General features: G+C 44.1%; 2 protein-coding genes across 3 annotated transcripts in view; one reads left to right on the top strand and one right to left on the bottom strand.

Moving 5' to 3' along the window:
- The window catches only part of LOC144690991 (uncharacterized), a 33,736-nt gene extending 27,799 nt beyond the window's left edge, over positions 1–5,937 (top strand). The window contains exon 5 of the mRNA XM_078558940.1: positions 4,961–5,937. Coding sequence (XP_078415066.1) covers positions 4,961–5,290 — 330 coding nt within the window. The 3' untranslated portion in view covers positions 5,291–5,937. The remainder of the gene's footprint in view (positions 1–4,960) is intronic.
- The window catches only part of slc5a10 (solute carrier family 5 member 10), a 128,088-nt gene that overhangs the window by 64,258 nt on the left and 43,105 nt on the right, over positions 1–20,725 (bottom strand). For both annotated transcript variants that reach the window (XM_078558941.1, XM_078558942.1), the window contains 3 exons: positions 11,697–11,777; positions 5,532–5,737; positions 2,313–2,448 (listed from right to left, as the gene is read on the bottom strand). In XM_078558941.1, the coding sequence (XP_078415067.1) occupies positions 2,313–2,448; positions 5,532–5,737; positions 11,697–11,777 (423 nt within the window). The remainder of the gene's footprint in view (positions 1–2,312; positions 2,449–5,531; positions 5,738–11,696; positions 11,778–20,725) is intronic.

Here is a 20,725-nt window from a genome sequence, read left to right as displayed (position 1 = left end):
AGCAGAAGTTTCTTTGAATTCGGCACCCTCTACAGGGAGCTTGTGGCATCTGTGCGCAGAGCAAGCAACACGGAGGCTTCTCAGCCAATCAGATTGAAGAATTCTCACTGAGCCACGCAGACAGCAAAGCAGGAAGTAAAAACACTGGAAATATAAATTGCATTTAACTCATTGTACATGAATGGAAATAAAGATTGGGGCATACACATGGGATTGAAGGAATAAAACCCAATAGAAAAACAGAAGAAAGTTATCACTGTCGCTGTGTCAAAATCCTGGGACTCCCTCCCTAACAGCACTGTGGGTGTACCTACACCATATGAACTGCAGTGGTTCAAGAAGGCAGCTCACCACCACCTTCTCAAGGGCAATTAGGGATGGGCAATAAATGCTGGCCCAGCCAGCGATGCCCACATCCCTTGAATGAATATAAAAAAAAACTTATATAGGTCATTAAATACTCAGTTTTGCCTGATTCTACATGGTCTTGCCTTTACAGCCATCTTTAGAGGGAGAATAGTGGGTCATTACCTCAAGTTCATGCCATAACATTGATTTCTGTGCAGATTCCAATAGCAACGACTGTAACAGCAGAGCCTGTGGAGGAGCAGGATATCACTGGCAGTAACCTGCAAATTTCCTCGTTTAACTGTGCAAGTGGGGTCATCAGAAATTGCTGTCAGTTTTATCCAGATGCTGACAGTTTCGCCATTATTAGTATTAGCAAAATCCAGACCATAATATACCCTCCCCACGGCCCTCGAAAGCCATGTGATATCCTGGGAGAGATGAAAACGGATAAAAACCCTGGTCAATTTGGGAAGACTTATCTGGGCAATTTCTCTCCAACCCCCTTAGGTAACTAAAATCGGTCCAGGGGATCACTCTGGCCCTGAATTGCCTAATGTACCTACTTTTTGTACAAGTTAATGTCCATCTCAGCCAGCTCTTTCTTGGAAGTAATTCAGTGAATCAGCCCACAACACAAGACAGCAGCCTACACCAGAGGCCAGCTATTCACTGGGAAAACAACCCCCTCCTGAAATCGAACCTCAGTCTAGCATTAGACAAATTAAAACTGTGACTCCGCGCCTCCCTAATCAATTTGGTTGAAATAAGCTTTCCAAGCACGCACAACCTATTCTCTTCATTATCTGATAAACCTCAATCAAATTTCCCCTTAGCCCACGCTTCTCTGAAGTGTCCAGTCCGAGCTCTTTGAGTCTGTTTTTATAACTAAGATGGTTCAAACCGGGAATCAGTCTATTGACCCTCCTCTCTACACTTTGTGACATGTATTGCAACTATTTAGGTAATATATCAATGAAAAAGAGTGGTCGTTGTTAAACAGGTTCAGGGCAGGCCAGGGCCCCTGTGCAGTGAACCTCCAGCGCTGGTGCCTCGGTAGAAACACTTGTGGGAAGACTCGAACAATGCAGCACATGACTGAGGAGTGTCACCTCTACAGACTAAGGGGCAGACTAATCGGCAGACTAATCACCTTAAACTCAGCAGATGAGGGGGCTGTCGCTTAGCTTCGGGCATTTGCATTCGCTAAACAAATAAAAAGGAAAGACTTATAGAGCCTTTCATGACCTCAGGATGTCCCAAATGCTTTACAGCCAATGAGGTTATTTTTGAAGGGTAGTCACTGCTGTAATGCAGTAAAAATAGCAGCCAATTTGTGCACAGTAAGATCCCACAAACTCCAACGTGGTAATGACCAGGTAATTTGCTTTTGTGATATCGTTTGAGGAATAAATATTGTCCAGGACACCGGGCATAACTCCCCAGCTCCTCTTCGCAATAGCGCCATGCGATCCTTTGGATCCATGTGAAGTGGCAGATGGGGCCTCAGTTCAATGTCTCATCAGAAAGACGGCACCTCCAACAGCGCAGCACTCCCCCTGTACTGCTCTGGAGCGTCAGCCTTGATTTTCTTATGCTGAAGCCTCGAGTGGGACTTGAACCCACGACACTCCAACTGAGAGGCAAGAGTATCACCAACTGAGCCACAATGGCCAGGATGTTCTGGCTCCGCCGTGGCGGGACCCCCCCCCTGCCACCAGCAGATGCGGTGAGCCATTCAAATGTCTACTGACTTTGGTGGGACCGGAAGATCCCGTCGGCAGGAGGGGCTGGAAAATTCCAGCCTATATTTCTTATTGCTCTTCGGTGAGGTGTGACTTGAGATGTAATGTCATTACCATCTATACACCAATGCAAAAATTATGAAGCCATAATTACAACTTCATTTGGAAAAGGCTCGAGCAAACTAGTCTCATGAGAAATTATAGTTAGAACTCTGTTACCTGGGTAGAGGGCACGGCTGATCATCCCAGGCATTATAATGAAAATCATAGGCAGCATTTTGAGGTAGCTCGCCAGTATAGAGCCACCCTTGGCATGGCTCAGATTCTTTGCAGAAAGCGATCTTTGCACAATAACCTGAGAAAGCAAAAGTATTTTCCATCGATTAATTCACAGCTAAGAACAGGGAGTGGGCCATTCAGCCCCTCGATCCTGTTCCGCCTGGCTTATCTGCATCTTAACTCCATCCACCTGTCCTTGTTCCGTATCCCTTAGTACTCTCACCCATCAAAAATTATTTATCTCAGTTTGGAACTTTTCAATTGACCCTTCAACCTGGACAGCTTCTTTGGCGGGTGTGGGGGGAGAGAATTCCGGATTTTGACCACTCTTTGTGCAAGGAAGTGCTTCCTGACTTCCTCCCTGAACAGCCTAGCTCTAATTTTAAGGTTACGCTCCTGTGTTCTGGACCCTCCCGCCAGAGGGAACAGTTTCTCCCAATCTGCTATATCAAATTGAACACCCCCATTAGATCAGCTTATGTACTCGGTGGAATACCAAGCTAGTCTATGCAGCCAGTCCTTTTAGCCCCGATATCATTCCTGGTTAATCTGCACTGCATACCTTCCAAGCAGGTGGTTAAACAATACTAAAGGTTCTGCACCATCTAACAATCAGTCTGCTTTCAGAAAAAAAGACTTGTACGGCGGTCTTCAACATTTTGCTAGGTTTTGATGTATTAGGTGAGGCGGGAATTGGGCAGTTACAAGAGGACACGGTTTTAAGGCAAATGGCAAAAAAAAAACCAGAGAGGAGATGAGCAGAGAAAATTTTACTCAGCAAATTATTATAACCTGGAATGCACTTCCTCGGGGGTGAAGCAGATTCAATAATAACTTTCTAAAGGGAGCCAAATCTGTAATTTATAAGGAACAAAAATTACAGGGCGTAGGGGAAAAAGCAGCGGGAATTAGGACTAACCTGGATAGCTTTCAGGGAGCTAGCACAGGCTCAATGGTCCCAATGGCCTCCTTCTGTGCTGTATGACACTAGGCTTTTATGGTAAGCAAAAAATAGATATTCTTCCATGAAGTTAATTCCCATTAAGGTGAAATTATTTTAAATTCTTTGCCGCATCTGTAATATATAAGGTGATTTCCCTCTTTTACTCTTCAGGCTATACTGAATGCTCAGGCCTGTTTAATTAGGAAATTGGTGACAGGGAGCCAATTAATTTGAGAAAAGGTTCTGATCCACTTACCGTTCCTGAAAATTGTGGCAACTTTCCTTATGACCATTAAAAGATCTATAAAAATGAACTGCTGACCTTCAGAAAAGCAGGAACAGTTTCCTAGGTTTCATACATAGACCATTAAAACACTTTTTTAGCTACATTGTCATTAGCATTCAGTTGCACGCTGGTAAATTGTGACCTTATCTTCCTTTGATCATGAACATATCATTAAAAAACACACAATCCTGAGAATTATCTCCAATCTTAACTTGCTGCCGAAATGCCGCTGAGAGTCTTGCTTATGGTTCTTTCATTATTGGTTCAATTCGAGGAAACCATTCATGTGATGAGAGGATAACAACTTTCTTTGGGCGATAACATTTTTTGTTATTATATCAGTGGGTATTTTTTTTTGTTAAATGTGGTTGCACTGAGAGTTCACTTTTGATATGCCCTCTTTACTAAAATAAAGTATAAATGCAGCCCAACTGACCCTGGATGCTGGGGCAATTGAAGATTTCAAGGCTCAGATCGATAGATTTTTATTAGTTAAGATCATCAGGGACTTGAAGCAAGGTGGGAAAATTAAATTAAGGTGCAGATCAGCCACAATCCTGAATGGGGAGGGAGAAGACTTGAAGGGGCTGAATGGCCTCCTCCTGTTCCTAATGTTAACTGTGTTAGCAAGATTAATAACACTGTGGAACTGCACAAAAGTATATTCAGGTTTAAACAGAACCGGGTAGATAGAAGGAAAGAAAACGTGACAGGAAGAACTAGCACTTATATTGTCTCTTCAATATAGAAAATGGCTGAGGGGAGAGAGAACGTATATGGAAATGGATGCTGAGCTGTTGTGGGTGACCGAGGAGAGGTAACTGAAAGGCTGAGGTAGAAAAGATGGATTTTCAGAAGAGTTTTAAAAGGTAGGCAGACAGACAGGTTTGGGGAGGGAGTTCTCAAGAGTAAGGTGGTGGTGGGTGGAAGGGTATGCCCTTAACGCTGGGGCAAAGGAAGCTGAGCAAACAGGAAAAGCTGGAATCCCAAAGTGTATAATGGGGGCGGGGGGAGAAGAGGAGGTGGGGAGTGGGAGTGAAATCCTTTTGCATTTCTGGTTGTAAAGCGGAACTCCTGTGCCCAAAATATCAGTCAAAGGCTGCTGATGTGGCTTTGTCTAGCAAGCTGTCATCTGAAATGATGACATGGTACATTTTAGTTGACGGGAACAAAAGTTAAAATAAAATGCAGAAGTTCTGTACATACTAACACTGGAACTTGATGACTCCTATACCAGGTTTGTTTGTGTTACAGGCGTACCTGAGAAAACAAGCTCAAGTACACATATCAAAACGCCTCATTTCACATCGTTTCAAACTATTCCGATTAACCCATTCAAATTCTATTTCTTGGTTGCAGAGGAACAGATACGCCATTCCCACAAAGCCAGCAGCCTCCATGCTGAGGCCGACTGTAGACACTTTGTGTCTCCATCCCCTCCACAGCGTTTCAAGGAGCCCTGATTTGAACATAAGTACAAGACTGATGCACAACTCCTTGGGCCTCCCAGGCTTAAGGATGCCACACAAAAATTACCAAAAGGTCACGCCATACTTGTCGGGGACTAAATTGCACGAACAGAAGGGACCGGGCAGCATAGATTTCACAGGAGTGCTGAGCGTGGCTGAATCCAAAACATACAGTAACTGCAGTGGGATCTCGATGGATTCAGAACATTTCTTCAAGTAGCACAACTACTCCTTTGGGACCCGCCATCTCCAAACTGGCACCGCACAAGAACTTACAGGTGAAGCTGCCCCTTGACAGAGTTGCACAAATTTCAGACTCCATCCCAAGAGCATTGACCAAGTGATCCACCCTAAACACTGTGAATTGAGCAAGCAACCTCTGGACTAAATAATTAAGCTGTGGACTTTGGGACAGATTAAAAAGAGAAAAATGAATATAAGGTGAAGTATGTTTACATTACCTGATCTGTGCACCAATACCAGGTCGCCAGTATGCTCAATCCAAAGATCATGCCGGTCCATGGGAGATCTCCAGTTACCGGGTCTCTAAACAGATGCATGGCATCTGACCTGGGGAGATGGCATGTTGTATTGGGAATAATCTTTGTTGGAACTGCCTTGAGGTAAACACTTTCCAGGTTGTGGTACCCTCCGATTTTATTAAAAGCTACAGGAGTGATATAAATAAGAATTTTTAAAATAAATTACAAACTATCACTATAGTACAGCTGCTAAAATTATTTTTTTTGTGTATTTTATCTATGGAACCTGTGGATTTATATCAGGGTTTGATGCAGTAGCCCATTTGAGCTCTGTATTTTGTATTCGGAGATGTTTATGTGCAATAAATCTCTTCTTTCAAACTGATACGTGAATGAGTTTAATAGACAATCTATCTCTACCATGTCTCCAAAGATTTATCCATAAGAGGTTGGATCAAAAGTCTTCATACTTTTATCTCTGACCCTGCATTCTTTGTCTGTTTAACCCTTGATTGACTGAAAAACTGGGATACTGTTTTAAAAAAAATTGCGTTTGAGAAAAATGTTTTCAGATCCAGCTGCGTTTCTCTCCCTCTTTTTTTTCCCCACCCCACCACCGACCCCCTCCATCACCCCCTCTCCTCCTCCTCTTTTTAGGAGCTTAGGAACATGATATTGCCCATCCCTAATTGTTCCTAAGAAGGTGGTGGTGAGCCATTTTCTTGAATCGCTGCCATCTGTGTGATGTAGGTGCACCCACAGTGCTGTTAGGGAGGGAGTTCCAGGGCAGTGAAGGAACGGTGATATAGTTTCCATTCAGAATGGTGTGTAACTTGGAAGGAAACTTGCAGGTGGTGGTGTTCCCATGCATCTTCTGCCCTTGTTCTTCTAGATGGTAGAAGTCATGGGTTTTGAAGGTGCTGTCGGAGGAGCCTTGGCGAATTGCCTCTACCACTGTACCTGCAAGTTTATTCTACACGTTGATCACTCCAAATATTCACAGTTCAGCCCCTCTAGCCTGCTCCACCATTCTATTAGATCATGGCTAATCCGTGCCTCAGTTCCCAGCTTTGTTCGATATCGCTTAACACCCTTACCTAAGCTCCACTGTGCAAGCATCCACAGCCTTTTGAGGGAGGGAGTTCCTGATTTCTTCTACTCTGTGTGAAAAAGTGCTTCCTGATTTTACTCCGAGCATTAATTTTAAGATTATGCCCCCTTTTCTCGGCTGCCCCGACCCAAACAAAAATAGTTTCCCTGCGTCTGTTTTATTGGAGTGCTATCATTTAAAATATCTCAATTAAATCACTTGTTTAGCTTCTAAACCTGGGCGAATTCAAACCTTGTTAATGAAATCTGCTCTCATAATTAAACTCTTCGAGCCCTAGTGGGTGAATCTGAACTGTACCCTGACGAAGGACAGTGTATCTTTTCTAAGGTTTGGCACCCAAAATTGAATGCTGTGCTCCCAATGGCATCCTCTCTGGCCATGTTATTTTCTGTCAATTCAGGGGGAGATGGTGGCGTAATGGTAATGTCGCTGGTCTAGTAATCCAGAGGCCTAGGCTAATGCTCTGGGGACACGAGTTCAAATCCCACCATGGCTACTGGTGGAATTTGAATTCATTTAGTAAATCTGGAGGTGAAAGCTAGTCTCAGTAATGGTGACCATGAAACTATCATTGATTGTTATAAAACCCCATCTGGTTCAAGAAAACGGCTGACCACCACCTTCTTAGGAACAATTAGGGATGGGCAATATCTTGTTAATGTCCTTTCGGGAAAGAAATCTGTTGTTCTTACCTAGTCTGGCCTACATGTGACTTCAGACCTATAACAATGTGGTTGACTCTTAACTGCCCTCTGAAATGACCTCACAAGCACTCAATTCAAGGGCAATTAGAGATGGGCAACAAATGCTGGCCTTGCCAGCGACGCCCACATCTTGTGAAAGAATATTAAAAAAAGAGGTGCTTTCATTGGCCAACCATTGGTACATTTCAATGGGGTTGAATGGACAATCTATGTCTTCTCGCTGAGATGCTGTGAAACAGTCAAGCAAGCATCCAATCTGGTAACTGGTAAAACTGGGTCAAACTGCAATCATAACAGATTCAGGGATTTCAACTTACAAACCTTTATCAGGCCTGAAATGAAAGCTATTGTGTTGTTTCATTACAATTGGCCCTCATCCAGCCATTTTCTGAAGATTAATCTCTTATTTCTTCAAATGATGTTAATTATGGATGAGAAAGACAATCTATATGCATGTATTAAGCAAACTTAATGTCCATTGATTGCAGCATCCTATTGTTTCTTAAATGATTCCAGTTTTTTAAACATTCGTTCATGGATGTGAACATTGCTCGCAAGATCAGCATTTGTTGCCCATCCCTAATTGCCCTTAAGAAGGCGGTGGTGAATCACCTTGAATCGCTGCAGTCTATGTGACATAGGCACATCCACAGTGCTGTTAGGGAGGGGGTTCCAGGACAATGAAGGAATGGCAGTATAGTTCCAAGTCAGGAATGTGTGTGACTTGCAGGAAACATTGGTGGTGTTCCCATGCATCTTTTGCCCTTGTTCTTCTAGGTGATACAGGTGATGGGTTTGGAAGGTGCTGTTAGAGGAGCCTTGGCGAATTGCCTCCACTACTCTACCTGCAAGTTTATTCTACACATCGATCACTCCAAATGTTCACAGCCATTTTGAGTGAAGAAATTTCTCCTCATCTCTATCGTAAATGGCTGGCCCCTTATCCTGAGACTATAACCCTTGGTCCTAGACTCTCCACCAGGGGAAAGAGCTTCTCAGCATCTATCCTATAAGATCATTTCTCATTTTTCTAAACTCCATAACAGACCCATTCTACTCAATCACTCCTCATAGGACAGCCCTCTCATCCCGGGAATCGGTCTAGTGAATCTTTGTTGCAACCCTCTAAGGTAAGTATATCCTCCCTTGGGTCCAGAAACCAAAACTATACATAGGTGTGGTCTCACCAATGCCTTATGCAATTGCAGTAAGACTTTTTTTATTCTTATACTGCAAGCCCCTTGGAATTAAAGTTGGCATACCCATATGCCTTCCTGATTGTATGTTGTGCCAATATGTTAATTTTCTGTAGTTTGTGTATAAGGACACCCAGATTCCCCGGTTCTCAGCTGAAAAACCCACGTTTCTCTAGTCTTTCCTCATAATTCAGAATTCTGCTGCGAGGGATCAGCCCCATGGCTCTTTTCTGCACTGCCTCAAGAGTTCGAATGTCTCTTTTGCTTCTTGGCAACTAGAACTGGATGTAGTATTTAAGATTAGGCCTAACCAGAGCGCTGTATGGTTTGATTACTACCTCACTTATATTCTACTGTTCTGGTTATGTTGTTCAACATCCTATTGGCTTTGTTAAACGATGTTCAGCAAGACCATGTTTAATGTTGAATCTTCTGGATCTGAGTCTCACTCAGTTTCACCTTTAGCATCCTTAGAACATAAGAAATAGGAGCAGGTGTAGGCCATTCGGCCCCTCAAGCCTGCTTCGCCATTCAACTAGATCATGGCTGATCTACCTCAATGCCATGTTCCCGTACAATCCACATATCCCTTGATGTCTTTACTATCCAGAAAACTATTGATCTCTGTCTGGAACATACTCAGTGACTGAGCCTCCACAGCCCTCCAAAGGTAGAGAATTCCAAAAATTTACCACCCTTTGAATGAAGAAATTCCTCCTCCTCATCTCAGTCCTAAATGGCCTACCTCTTATTCTGAGACTGTGTCCCCTGGTTCTAGGCATCACCCCGTCCCCCACCCACCAACCAGGGGAAACGTCCTTCCTGCATCTATCTTGTTGAGTCCTGCAAGAGATTTGTATGTCTCAATGAGAGAGCCTCTCATTCTTCTAAACGCTAGAGAATACAGGCCCAGTCTCCTCAATCTCTCCTCATAGGGTAATCCCACCAACCCAGGAATCAGCCTGGTGAACCTTTGTTGCATTCTCTCTATGGCAAGTATATCCTTCCTTAGGTAAGGAGACAAAAATTGGACATAAATGCAGAATGGGGTAGATTCTAACTAACAGGCAGCCGATTAGTCCAATAGTGCTGGTGGGAGCCTGGCCCATTATGAAGGACCAGCCTTATTGTCACGGTCCGGGAACTGAGAGTGCTAAGTAGAGCCTCCACTGCAACGCACCAGCTCAAGATAAGAGGCCTGGGGGTGGGGGAAATCAAGCCAAACATGCAGGCAGGCAAGTTGGCCCAGGTTAGGGGCCCGATCATGAAGGGCAGGGATGGTGGGGGGTTGGAACCCAGAATGGCTGCAACACACTGTATTCCTGTGAAGCCTGGGTGAACTCTTGCACCTTCTGGACTTTTCTAACACAATAAACTGTTTTTGGTCCTTTTTCAGCTGTCTTGGCAGGTAAAACTGAGCATGGCAAACATGGTGTGTGCTCTACCCAGTCGTTAGCCATGACCTCAGTGTGACAGAGGGCCCTGTTTTCCATATCAAACACTGCCTGGAACAGGCAACTCTAGCCACTCAATGATAGGCCTCTTTCAGGATGTCATAAGCTGCCAAACCTCCAGGAATACCCTGGAGTCTCCAGGAATTAAAAGATTATTCTTCAGGATACTGTGGTGAGCAACTCTAAGAGAAAAATCATCAGGGTGTTAAACAAATTGTGTTTTTTAAACAATTAGTGGGAAAATAAATTCTTTTATTGTTTATTTTTTTAAAAATGGACATGCAATGGGGAGACAGCTGCTTGAATGACAAGTGAAAAAATATCCAATCAGGTAATAGGGACTTTGCTTTCTAATTAGCAGTGGGAAGGCAGAGTGTCGCGGTGATGGATGTGTTGGGTGACCGATGGTGAGGGTGGGATGATTGGAGGTTGAGTCATGTGATGACAACTCCAGGAATATGTCCAACCAGAGTTGGCAACATCTAACTGGATCAGGAACGGGAAAAGGGGTAGTACAGTTCTGCCTTGTGTTATGCCCAGTGAAGGCATGTCCTATTCATAACTTCAAACGTGGATGTTGTTTGTATGGAAGTTTCTGGAACTGTCTTTTTTTTAAATGGGCACTAACAAGGTGACTAAGATGGCTACCAAGGGTCAGGTGACATTTGCAAATTCAACAACGCTCAACACTAGCTCAAGCTTCTGGAAAGTTCCTCATTTGAACCACCCTGGATGGGGGCCTCCCACTTGAATGGAAATATCCAGATAGAACCCTGCTGTAGAATTCACACCTGCCATTGTTTCATCCAAATCAATGGATGTCTCGAAGTTTGCTATATAACAAAACTGCAGGAAACCAGTTAACCATAAGTAGGTGTGAACGGCCATCATCTAGCTCCATTGTATAGCAATGACTTGTAGCTTTAAACCATTCTGGGTGGATAATATAAGTTGATCATGTGACTGAAACCAGCCTCTGATATCAAACTCCTATATTATCCCAATAAACAGGTAGTCTGCAAAGAACACTGCAGAATACTAGCTGTTGAACAAGGCAGTAACACATTTTTTAAATAGGCGGGTTCTACATCTTAAAAGTCTCCCAGCCTGATTTTGGTTTCAAGTCCACCTGTAAAGAAGTTTGACCTCCTGGTATGGAAAGTGTAAGTGCCTAACTTCATGATCTACTAAAGCTTTGTCTCTGTGAGGGAATCCTGCAACAATTCTGATATACAACACCATTTTCAATGCCCTGCAATGAGTGCTCCTTACAAACTGTTTCTTTGTTTGTAATTGGTAAAAGTGCACTATTTTCTTGAACTGTAGTTTCCTGTGTGTGCGCATGAGATTGCTGTAGCACTTAGACTTTCATGGTGAATGCGTGAATAAATAATCCTCTTTATTTAAACTCATAAAACCTTGCTGCTGTCTTTCATATTAACCACATACTCAGGGGGGTTATGACACACGCACCCTCTTTTCCAAAATCACACTGATTAGAGACTGTAAAGGAAGGGGTACAAGGGTTTCAGTTGTCTCTGGACCCTGCCTGTAACACTTGTTGTTTTCAGGGGGAAAACCTACATTCAGCACCCAACCACTTCCACTCAGCCAAGGCAGTAAAATCAATAAAAGTCAGCATCCCGTCATGAGTCATGTAGGCAATTTGCTAGCAGTACCTGCAATGGTTAGTATCACCGTTCCGATAATCATGACAACTGTCTGAAGAGTGTCTGTGTAGATAACAGCAGCCAGGCCACCTGAAACCAGAGCAGAAAGGAATGAAATTAAGGATTCCAGTCTTTCACATTTATCATCCCCACACCGCATGACAACATTTGCTTCCACTTTAACAAGTAGATTGGATGTTCCAGCCACAGTAGTTTCAGCTTCTTTCATGTTGCAAGCTAGACAGTTGTAAGATAAATACATAGACAAGGGATCATGAAGTTAACATGCGAGTTTTAGATTTAAAAACATGGCCTATATGGGGGCTGAGGGGGGTTGCTGGAAGAAGCTGCACCAACACCAACATGTCCTCATCTAAAATTAATAAAAAATGCACAGTAAGGCAATCAGTATCTAACTACAATACAGCAGTGACACACAATGACTACACTTCAAAACTGCTTCATTGGTTGCAAAGCACTTCGGGACAGCCTTAGGTCATGAAAGGTGCTATGTAAATGTATGTCTTTCTTTTTGAAGGAGGACAAATTTAGAAATGTTTTGGGTCCGATGAAAAATGAACTGTATTTTCCTCCTCTGATGTTGATAATGAAAGTGCTAAACTGGAACACATGCAATGGTAATGGGTGTTTACCAGAGAGGCAATCTGCTGTCTCCTACTGGTCAAACCTTGCAATGACAGCCTCTGACAATAATACACAAGCATCTGTGTAGCCCAACTATACATCAATGGCAAAAGTGCAAAGCACTGATGCATCAAACTGCTTGTAGGATACACTGCCCTTTGACGTTGGAAACAGTTTTTTCAAGCCTATCTCAAAAACATAAAGCACAGAAGGAGACCATTCAGCCCTATTGTGCCTGTGCTGGCTCTTTGAAAGAGCTAGCCAATTAGTCTCCCCTCCCCTTTGCTCTTTACCCATAGCCTGCCATTTTTCTTTTCTTTGCAAATATACATCCAACACCTCCCTGCAAACGGAATAAATAAATCCTGAGTAACAGGAAGGGGGCAATAAACTGTGTTCAGTGTCAGCAAAATAAAACCTTGCCTTTTTAAAAGAGAAGATCAGAACAGGTTTCTGAATGTTTGTGTGAAAGATTATCAGGTTAGCCAAGTATAGAATGCTGCATTGGATAGCTACAACTTAGTGGTAAATGTTTGCACTGACCTAGGCAAGGAATGTTAGAAAATAGAACACCTCCCAAGACGTTCAATGTTAGCACTAAGCACTCCCAAGTTTGTGATAGCTGCTGAATAAAGCTCCATCGACTGTGCAAAGACAAAAGGCTTTATCCTTAACTTCCGAAAAGCATTGCACCAATGCGCGTTTTCTATTTCTTCTATCAGATATCCTTGTGGTCTTTGTTCAGCTGCAGTTTTGTGTTGCAAGATCATAATTTAATTGCCCAGTTTAATTTACCATTCAGTCCTTAAACTTAATGTGAGGAGATTTTCAGAGTCAGTCTGGGCTGGAATTGATTACTGATCACAGAGAAGGATAGACCTTGTGCTAACCCACCAAACCAGCAGTTCCCCTAGCAACACCCTTCTCAACTCTTTACTAACACCAGCATCAGCATTTCTCAAATACCAATCAATGTGCTAGCATTTGCTGACAAAAATCTGCACAGATTGGGCTGCCTCTCCTCAGAACCCATGCTTACATGGGCCTGACTGCTAATTGATCGGAATGCACTCCCCTTAAACCCTTCTTAGTGCTAATTGCAGTGAGTCCAGCTTTGGGATGTTGTAGGTAGGAAGAAAGGACAAAAGTTCAGCATTTACCTAGCACCATTCATGACATCAGAACATCCCAAAGCATTTCACAACCAATGAAATGGGGACTTGGTGATGGAATGGTAGTGCCACTAGACTAGTAATCCAGAATACTACAATCCTTGGCCAGGCCCTGGGACGTGTGGGGAGGTCTGGCTAGGGACCAATAACATTTTGTTTAAAGTAAATAAAGGTTGAGTTTCAAGACACCTGCTTTGGAATAGAGCCACAAGATTCCACGGGTTTTGAACAAGCAAAAATAAAACTTAATATACCAAGTTCAGAAAGATAAAACAATTTACAATATGAATCTTATGCTCCAACATTCAGTGTAAGTGCAGGTGAATTAACAGGCAAACTGTAGCATGGTGTGCTCGACCACAGAGTAAGTGACAGATGCAACCAAGCAGAGTCCATAGATTTCTCAAGAAATCACCCAGACATTAGTCCCACTGAGTCAACCAATCTCACTGTGAGTCAACCAATCTCACTGAGACTTTCTCGTCTCTTCGTCTTTCCAATCGCCACCTTTGAAGATCCTGCCTTGGCTTGGAACTCTCTCCAAATGTCTCTCCCACTAGGACAGCTTTAACAATGGCCCACCTCACAGGGTTTCAATCTTGCCCTCCGAGATTCCTTCTCCCTGGATTCTTGAGTAATTCAACATTAGCTCACAAGCACACTTTCAGGCAATGTAGTAATTCTTTAAATACTAACCATTGCCTGTCTACTGTCAAATTTGTTTGTATATTTTCCTAGTCCACCATAGCTAACTTGCCCCTTTTCCTTCATAGTTTCCTTTGTTCAGATTTAAGACTCTAGTTTCTGAATGAACTACATCACTTTCAAACCTAATGTAAAATTCTAACATATTATGGTCACTATTTCCTAAAGTCTTCTTTACAGAAAGGTTATTAATTAGCCCTTTCTCATTACATATTACTAAATCTTCAACGTACTGCTCCAGAAACCTATCTCGTATACACTCCAGGAAGTCATCCTCTACAGCATTAGTGCTAGCTAGGTTACCCAGTCTCTATGTAAATTGAAGTTGCCCATTATTACTGTATTATCCATGTTACATGCAGTCCTAATTTCCTGATTTATACTGTGCCCAACGTTACCACTACAATTTAGTGGCCTATGAACAACTTCCCTTTCTATTTCTTAGCTTCACCAAAACTGATTCTACATCTTGATCCTTCGATCCAGGATCCTCTCTCACCAAAATACTGATATTGTTCCTTATTAACAGCACTACCCCACCACCTTTCCTTTCTGCCCATCCTTCCCAAATGACAAATATCCTTAAATATTCACTTCCCAATCTCGGTCACACTGTACCACAACTCTGTAATGGCAATTAAATCATACCCATTTACCTCTATTTGTGCCTTCAAATCATTTACCCTGTTGCAAATGTTGCATGCATTCAGAGTGCCCTTACTTTGTCTGTTTACATTATTCTGCATTCTGATCCTATTTGATGCTTGCTTTTACTTCAACTGCCTTCTAATTTCACCTACTACTTTTCTACTTCCGGATACCAGTTTGCTTTCCTCCAATCTGAACACCCCCTCAGGTTCCCATCCCCCTGCCAATCCAGTTTAAACACGCTCTAACAGCACTAGCAGATCTCCCTGCAAGAAGGTTAGTCCCAGTCCTGCTGAGGTGCAAAGCGTCCATCTTGTACAGGTCCCGCCTACCTCAGAACCAGTACCAATGCCTCAGAAATTTAATGCCCTCCCTCCTACACAAATTCTCCAACCACTTGTTCAATCGCTCAGTCTTTCTACTTCTGTGCTCACTAGCATGTGGCACTGGGAGTAATCCCAGGATGACTGATTTTGAGGTCCTGCTTTTTAAATTTCTTTCCTAACTCCCTAAAACCTGCTTTCAGGACCTCATCCCTCTTCCCTACCTATGCCATTGGTACCAATGTGGACCATGACCTCTGGCTGTTCACCCTCCCCAGAGGAATGTCCTGCAGCCACTTGGTGACATCCTTGACCCTGGCACCAGGGAGGCACTCTGTAGCATCCTGGAGTCACATCTGTGGCCCCAGAAATGCCTGCCTGTTCCCCGAACTAATGAATCCCCTATCAATATTGCTCTTCCACTCCTTTTACTCCCCTCCAGTGCAGCTGAGCCATCTGTGGTGCCACGGACTTGCCTCTTGCTGCACTCCTCTGAGGAACCATTGACTTCACCAGTATCCAAAATGGAAAACTGATCAGCAAGCAAGATAGACTCAGGAGAGTACTGCAGTACCTGCCTGATTCTCTTAGACTGCCTGGTGGTCACCCATTCCCTCTCTGCCAGTATGCTGCTAACCTGCAGTGTGACCACCTCCCTAAACATGCTATCGACATAGTTTCTGCCTCATGGATGCACCACAATGACTCCAGCCACTGCTCGAGTTTGAAACCCAGAGCCCAGGCTTCTGCAGCTGATGAATCTTGGTGCAGATGTGTTTGTCTAGGACACATGATGCATCCATGACTTCCCACATGCCACAGGATGCCCTTAATACCCTTACCTACCTGAAATTTAAGTAGGTAAGCCTACTTTCTGTTTCTGGCATAAACACGGCTTAAAGCCAACAACAACTTGAATTTATATAGTGACTTTAACACAGTGAAACAGCCGAAAGTGCTTCACAACAGCATTAACAAACAAAAGTTGATACAGATAAAAGGTGTTATTCGGGAGGATGTCCAAAAGCTTGGTCAAAAAGATGGGTTTTTAAGGGTCTTCTTAGAGGAAGAAAGAGAGTTGGTGAGGCAGAAAGGTTTGAGAAGGGAATTTCAGAGCTTGGGGCCTAGACAACTGAAGGCTTGGCCACAAATCAGGGATTCACAAGAGGCTAGAATTGGAGGCACATGGATATCTCAAAGGGTAGGTTGTGAGCTGTAGGAGATTATAGAGATGGGGTGAGGTGGGGCAAAGTCAAGGAGCAATTTGAAAATATGGGTGAGGATTTTTAAATTCAAAGCTTGTTTGGCTGGGAGTCAGTGGTGGTCAGCGAGCACAGGGGTGGTAGGCGAATGGGACTTGGTGCAAGTTAGACACATGCAGCAGAGTTTTGCATGACCTGAAATTTATGAAGAATAGGATGTGGGAGGCCAGCCAGGGGTTAGTTGCAATAGTGAAGTTTAATGAAGGCGTGGGTGAGGGTTTTAGCAGAGGTTGAGCTGAGCCAGGGGTGGAGTCGGGTGATATTTTGGGGGTGGAAATAGGTGACCTTAGTGATAGTGTGAAAATCTGATTGAAAGTTCATCTCGGGGGGTTCAATTTGACACCGAGGTTGCAAACAGCCTGGCTTAGCTTCAGGCGGCTGCCAGGAAGAGTGATGGAGTCAGTGGTTATGGAACTGAGTTTGTGGCAGGTACAGAAGACTATTTTCTCAGTATTTGCTATAAGGTTGCTTAATTGCTGGTGTGGGGCCTGTTCTAACAATTTTCTATGGAAAGCTCCAGGCTACTAATAGCATAGATAATTGTACTCCTGACAAACACATTTTCATTGCTGACATACAAAGCATCAATGTGGGAGGATGAATGATTGGCATCCTTCCATTTGCGAGAGACTTTTTTTTAATGCCCATCCCTAGTTGCCCATGAGAAGGTGGTGCTGAGCTGCCTTCTTGAACCAATGCAGCTCATCTGGTGTAGGTACACCCACAGTGCTGTTAGGTAGGGAGTTCCAGGATTTTGACCCAGCAACAGTGAAGGAACGGCGATATACTTTCAAGTCAGGATGGTGAGTGACTTGGAGGGGAACTTTCAGTTGGTGGTGTTCCCATCTATATGCTGCCCTCGTCCTTCTAGGTGGTAGTAGTCGTGGGTTTGGAAGGTGCTGTCTAAGGAGCCTTGCTGATTTCCTGCAGTGTATCTTGTAGATGGTACACACTGCTGCTACTGTGCGTCGGTGGTGGAGGGAGTGAATGTTTGTGGGTGTGGTGCCAATCAAGTGGGCACTTTGTCCTGGACGGTGTCAAGCTTCTTGAGTGTTGTTGGAGCTGCACTCATCCAGGCAAGTGGGGAGTATTCCATCACACTCCTGATTTGTGCCTTGTAGATGGTGGACAGGCTTTGGGGAGTCAGGAGGTGAGTTACTCATCACAGGATTCCCAGCCTCTGACCTGCTCTTGTAGCCACAGTATTTATATGGCTTGTCCAGTTCAGTTTCTGGTCAATGGTAAGCCCCCAGGATGTTGATAGATGGGGATTCAGTGATGATAATGCCATTGAAGGTCAGGGGGCGATGGTTAGATTCTATCTTATTGGAGATGGTCATTGCCTGGCACTCATGTGGCATGAATGTTACTTGCCACTTGTCAGTCCAAGCCTGGATATTGTCCAGGTTTCATTGCATTTGGACATGGACTGCTTCAGTATCTGAGGAGTCGCGAATGGTGCTGAATATTGTGCAATCATCAGTGAACATCCCCACTTCTGACCTTATGGAAGGAAGGTCATTGATGAAGCAGCTGAAGATGGTTGGATCGAGAACACTACCTTGAGGAACTACTGCAGTGATATCCTGGAGTTGACTGACCTCCAACAACCACAACCATCTTCCTTAATGCTAGGTATGACTCCAACCAGTGGAGAGGTTTCCCCCTGATTCCCATTGACTCCAGTTTTGCTCGGGCTCCTTGATGCCACACTCTGTCAAATGCAGTCTTGCTGTCAAGGGCAGTCACTCTCACCTCACCTCAGGAGTTCAGCTCTTTTGTCCATGTTTAAACCAAGGCTGTATTGAAGTCAGGAGCTAAGTGGCCCTGGCGGAACCCAATCAGGGTGTCAGTGAGCAGGTTATTGCTAAGCAAGTGCTGCTTTATAGCAGTGTTGATGACCCCTTCCATTACTTTACTGATTATGGAGAGTAGACTGTTGGGGCGGTAATTGACCAAGTTGGATTTGTCCTGCTTTTTGTGTACAGGACATACCTGGGCAATTTTCCATGTAGCCGGGTGAATGCCAGTGTTGTAGCTGTACTGGAACAGCTTGGCTAGGGGTGCGGCAAGTTGTGGAACACAAGTCTTCAGTACTATTGCTGGAATATTGTCAGGGCCCATAGCCTTTGCACTATCCAGTGCCTTCAGCCATTTCTTGATTTCACATGGAGCGAATCGAATTGGCTGAAGACTGGCTGCTGGGGACCTCTGGTGGGCGGAGGTGGGGGGGGGTGGGGGCGGGGGGAGGCTGAGATGGATTATCCATTCGGCACTTCTGCCTGAAGATTTCTGCAAATGCTTCAGCCTTATCTTTTGCACTTATGTGCTGGGCTCCCCCATCATTGAGGATGGGGATATTTGTGGAGCCTTCTCCTCCAGCGAGTTGTTTAATTATCCACCACCATTCACGACTGGATGTGGCAGGACTACAGAGCTTAGATCTGATCCGTCGGTTGTGGGATCGCTTAGCAATTACGGGAATGCAGCCCCAGAACTTTGGTAAGATCGGGTGAGATCATCTGCTGCACTTCTTTTGATGGCTGAACAAACCGAATCTTGAACAAGCCGATTCTGGAAGGGCAAAGGCCGGGATTTTCTGGCTCCGCCAAGGCAGGACCGGTTGTGGGGGATTCCTCAGACCAGCCAAAAGTCCATTGACTTTCGGCAGGGCTGGGCGATCCTGGCGGTGGGCTGGGTCGCAAAATCCCACCCAAAGTCTGGCCACATATGCCACACATGTAATTGCTCCTTGCCAGTTGTGCGGCATAATCTCCGCTGACACCTTGTTTTCAGGGCTAGCATCTGCTTCACAGCTTCCGAAATCACATGTCCTCACGGCGGTGAACCCCTACACACAGCTGCTGTCACTATTTGCATCGATCGTCAGCTAGAGTTTCCAACTTGTCATGATTGATATTGAGGTATTTTATATCTCTTTCGACAGCATCCTTGAATCAAAGCTTTGGGAACCCTGCTGGTCTCTTGGCACCGGCTACCTCCCTGTATACCATATCCTTGCAGGTGCGGCCATCTTCCAACCTGTGCAAATGCCCAAGCCAGTGAACCCTTCTTTGCTTGATTAGTGCTAGCATGCTTGTTATGTTTGCCCTAGAAAGGACTGCTTCGTTGGTGATTTTCCGTGAGATGCTGAGGATGCTTCATAGACTCTGGAGGTGGAAGTCATTGAGCCTTTTTTTTTCTTGGTAGGTGTAAGTTGTCCGGGCTTCACTGCATACAGAAATGTACTGAGGGTACAGGCCTTGCAGGTAAGTGTCTTGGTCCTCCGGGTCTGTTTGTTGTTTTTCCAGGCCCATTTAATTAGTCAGCCAAAGTCGGGATTGCTTTTCCAATGCATGTACTGAGCACTCTGTTAAGAGGCAGGTTGTCTTTCATCATAGATCCAAGGTAGCAGATTTGCTGACTGCTTCCAGTCGGGTCTGGTTGACAGGTGGGGAAATAACACCCTGCCCTGTAGAAAATGACACAGGCTTGACTACTTTTATCAATAAACACTTCACTCCAGGGCCTCCCAAACCGGGGGTTGTGATCTTGGGGTCACAAGACGAGATTCTGTGGTTGCGATCTCTGTAGCATCAATGGCTGTCATGGAGCTCTGACTGAATGTTAACAGCTGCGAGGCCCCTTTAAATCCTCGCTCTTTTTAGTGGTAGGCATGACATAATGGCAAATGCTTGAGATCTGATTCCTGCTCCAAAAAAAGCAACTGAAAAGGTAAGTTTTTAAAAATATGTGAAAAACTCTGTAGAAAATGCTGCATTTCCCCACCTTAAGAGATCTTATGTGGCTTTGTGTCAAATTGTGTCTGATAATGCCTCTGAAGCATTTTGGGACATTTTATTGCATAAGAGATGTTATATAAATCCCAAGTTGTTGTGAGGGGGAAGTGGGTTGCAGGAATATGATGAAACATTCTCTTCTAATCAATAATGCAACAGAATTTATTGATACGCGTGTAGAATTCCATAGGCAGCTTCGAATTCACAATGAGCAATTGATCTTGTTCATTGTGCAGTGAATACTTGGAGATCGTTTTCAGTTAGAAACTGCTATTTGTAATGTATAAGTAGCAAGGGCGAGCTTTGTTCTGCTGTCCAATTGTGAAGCAGTTGTTCAGTGCAACTGTTTTTCTAGCTGGGTTCTGGTTGAAGGGAGATATTGAAAAAACCGAAGGTAGTTTTATATCTTGAAAGTGTTCCACCTGTAGTGGTTAGGATCTGGAATGTATGGCCTGAAAAGTTGGTGGGAGAAGATTCAATAGT

Source organism: Cetorhinus maximus, chromosome 15 (genome assembly GCF_964194155.1).
Source record: "Cetorhinus maximus chromosome 15, sCetMax3.hap1.1, whole genome shotgun sequence".
Lineage (NCBI taxonomy): Eukaryota > Metazoa > Chordata > Chondrichthyes > Lamniformes > Cetorhinidae > Cetorhinus > Cetorhinus maximus.
Note: the sequence above shows the minus strand (reverse complement) of the source record. Positions and strands in the feature narration are given on the sequence as shown.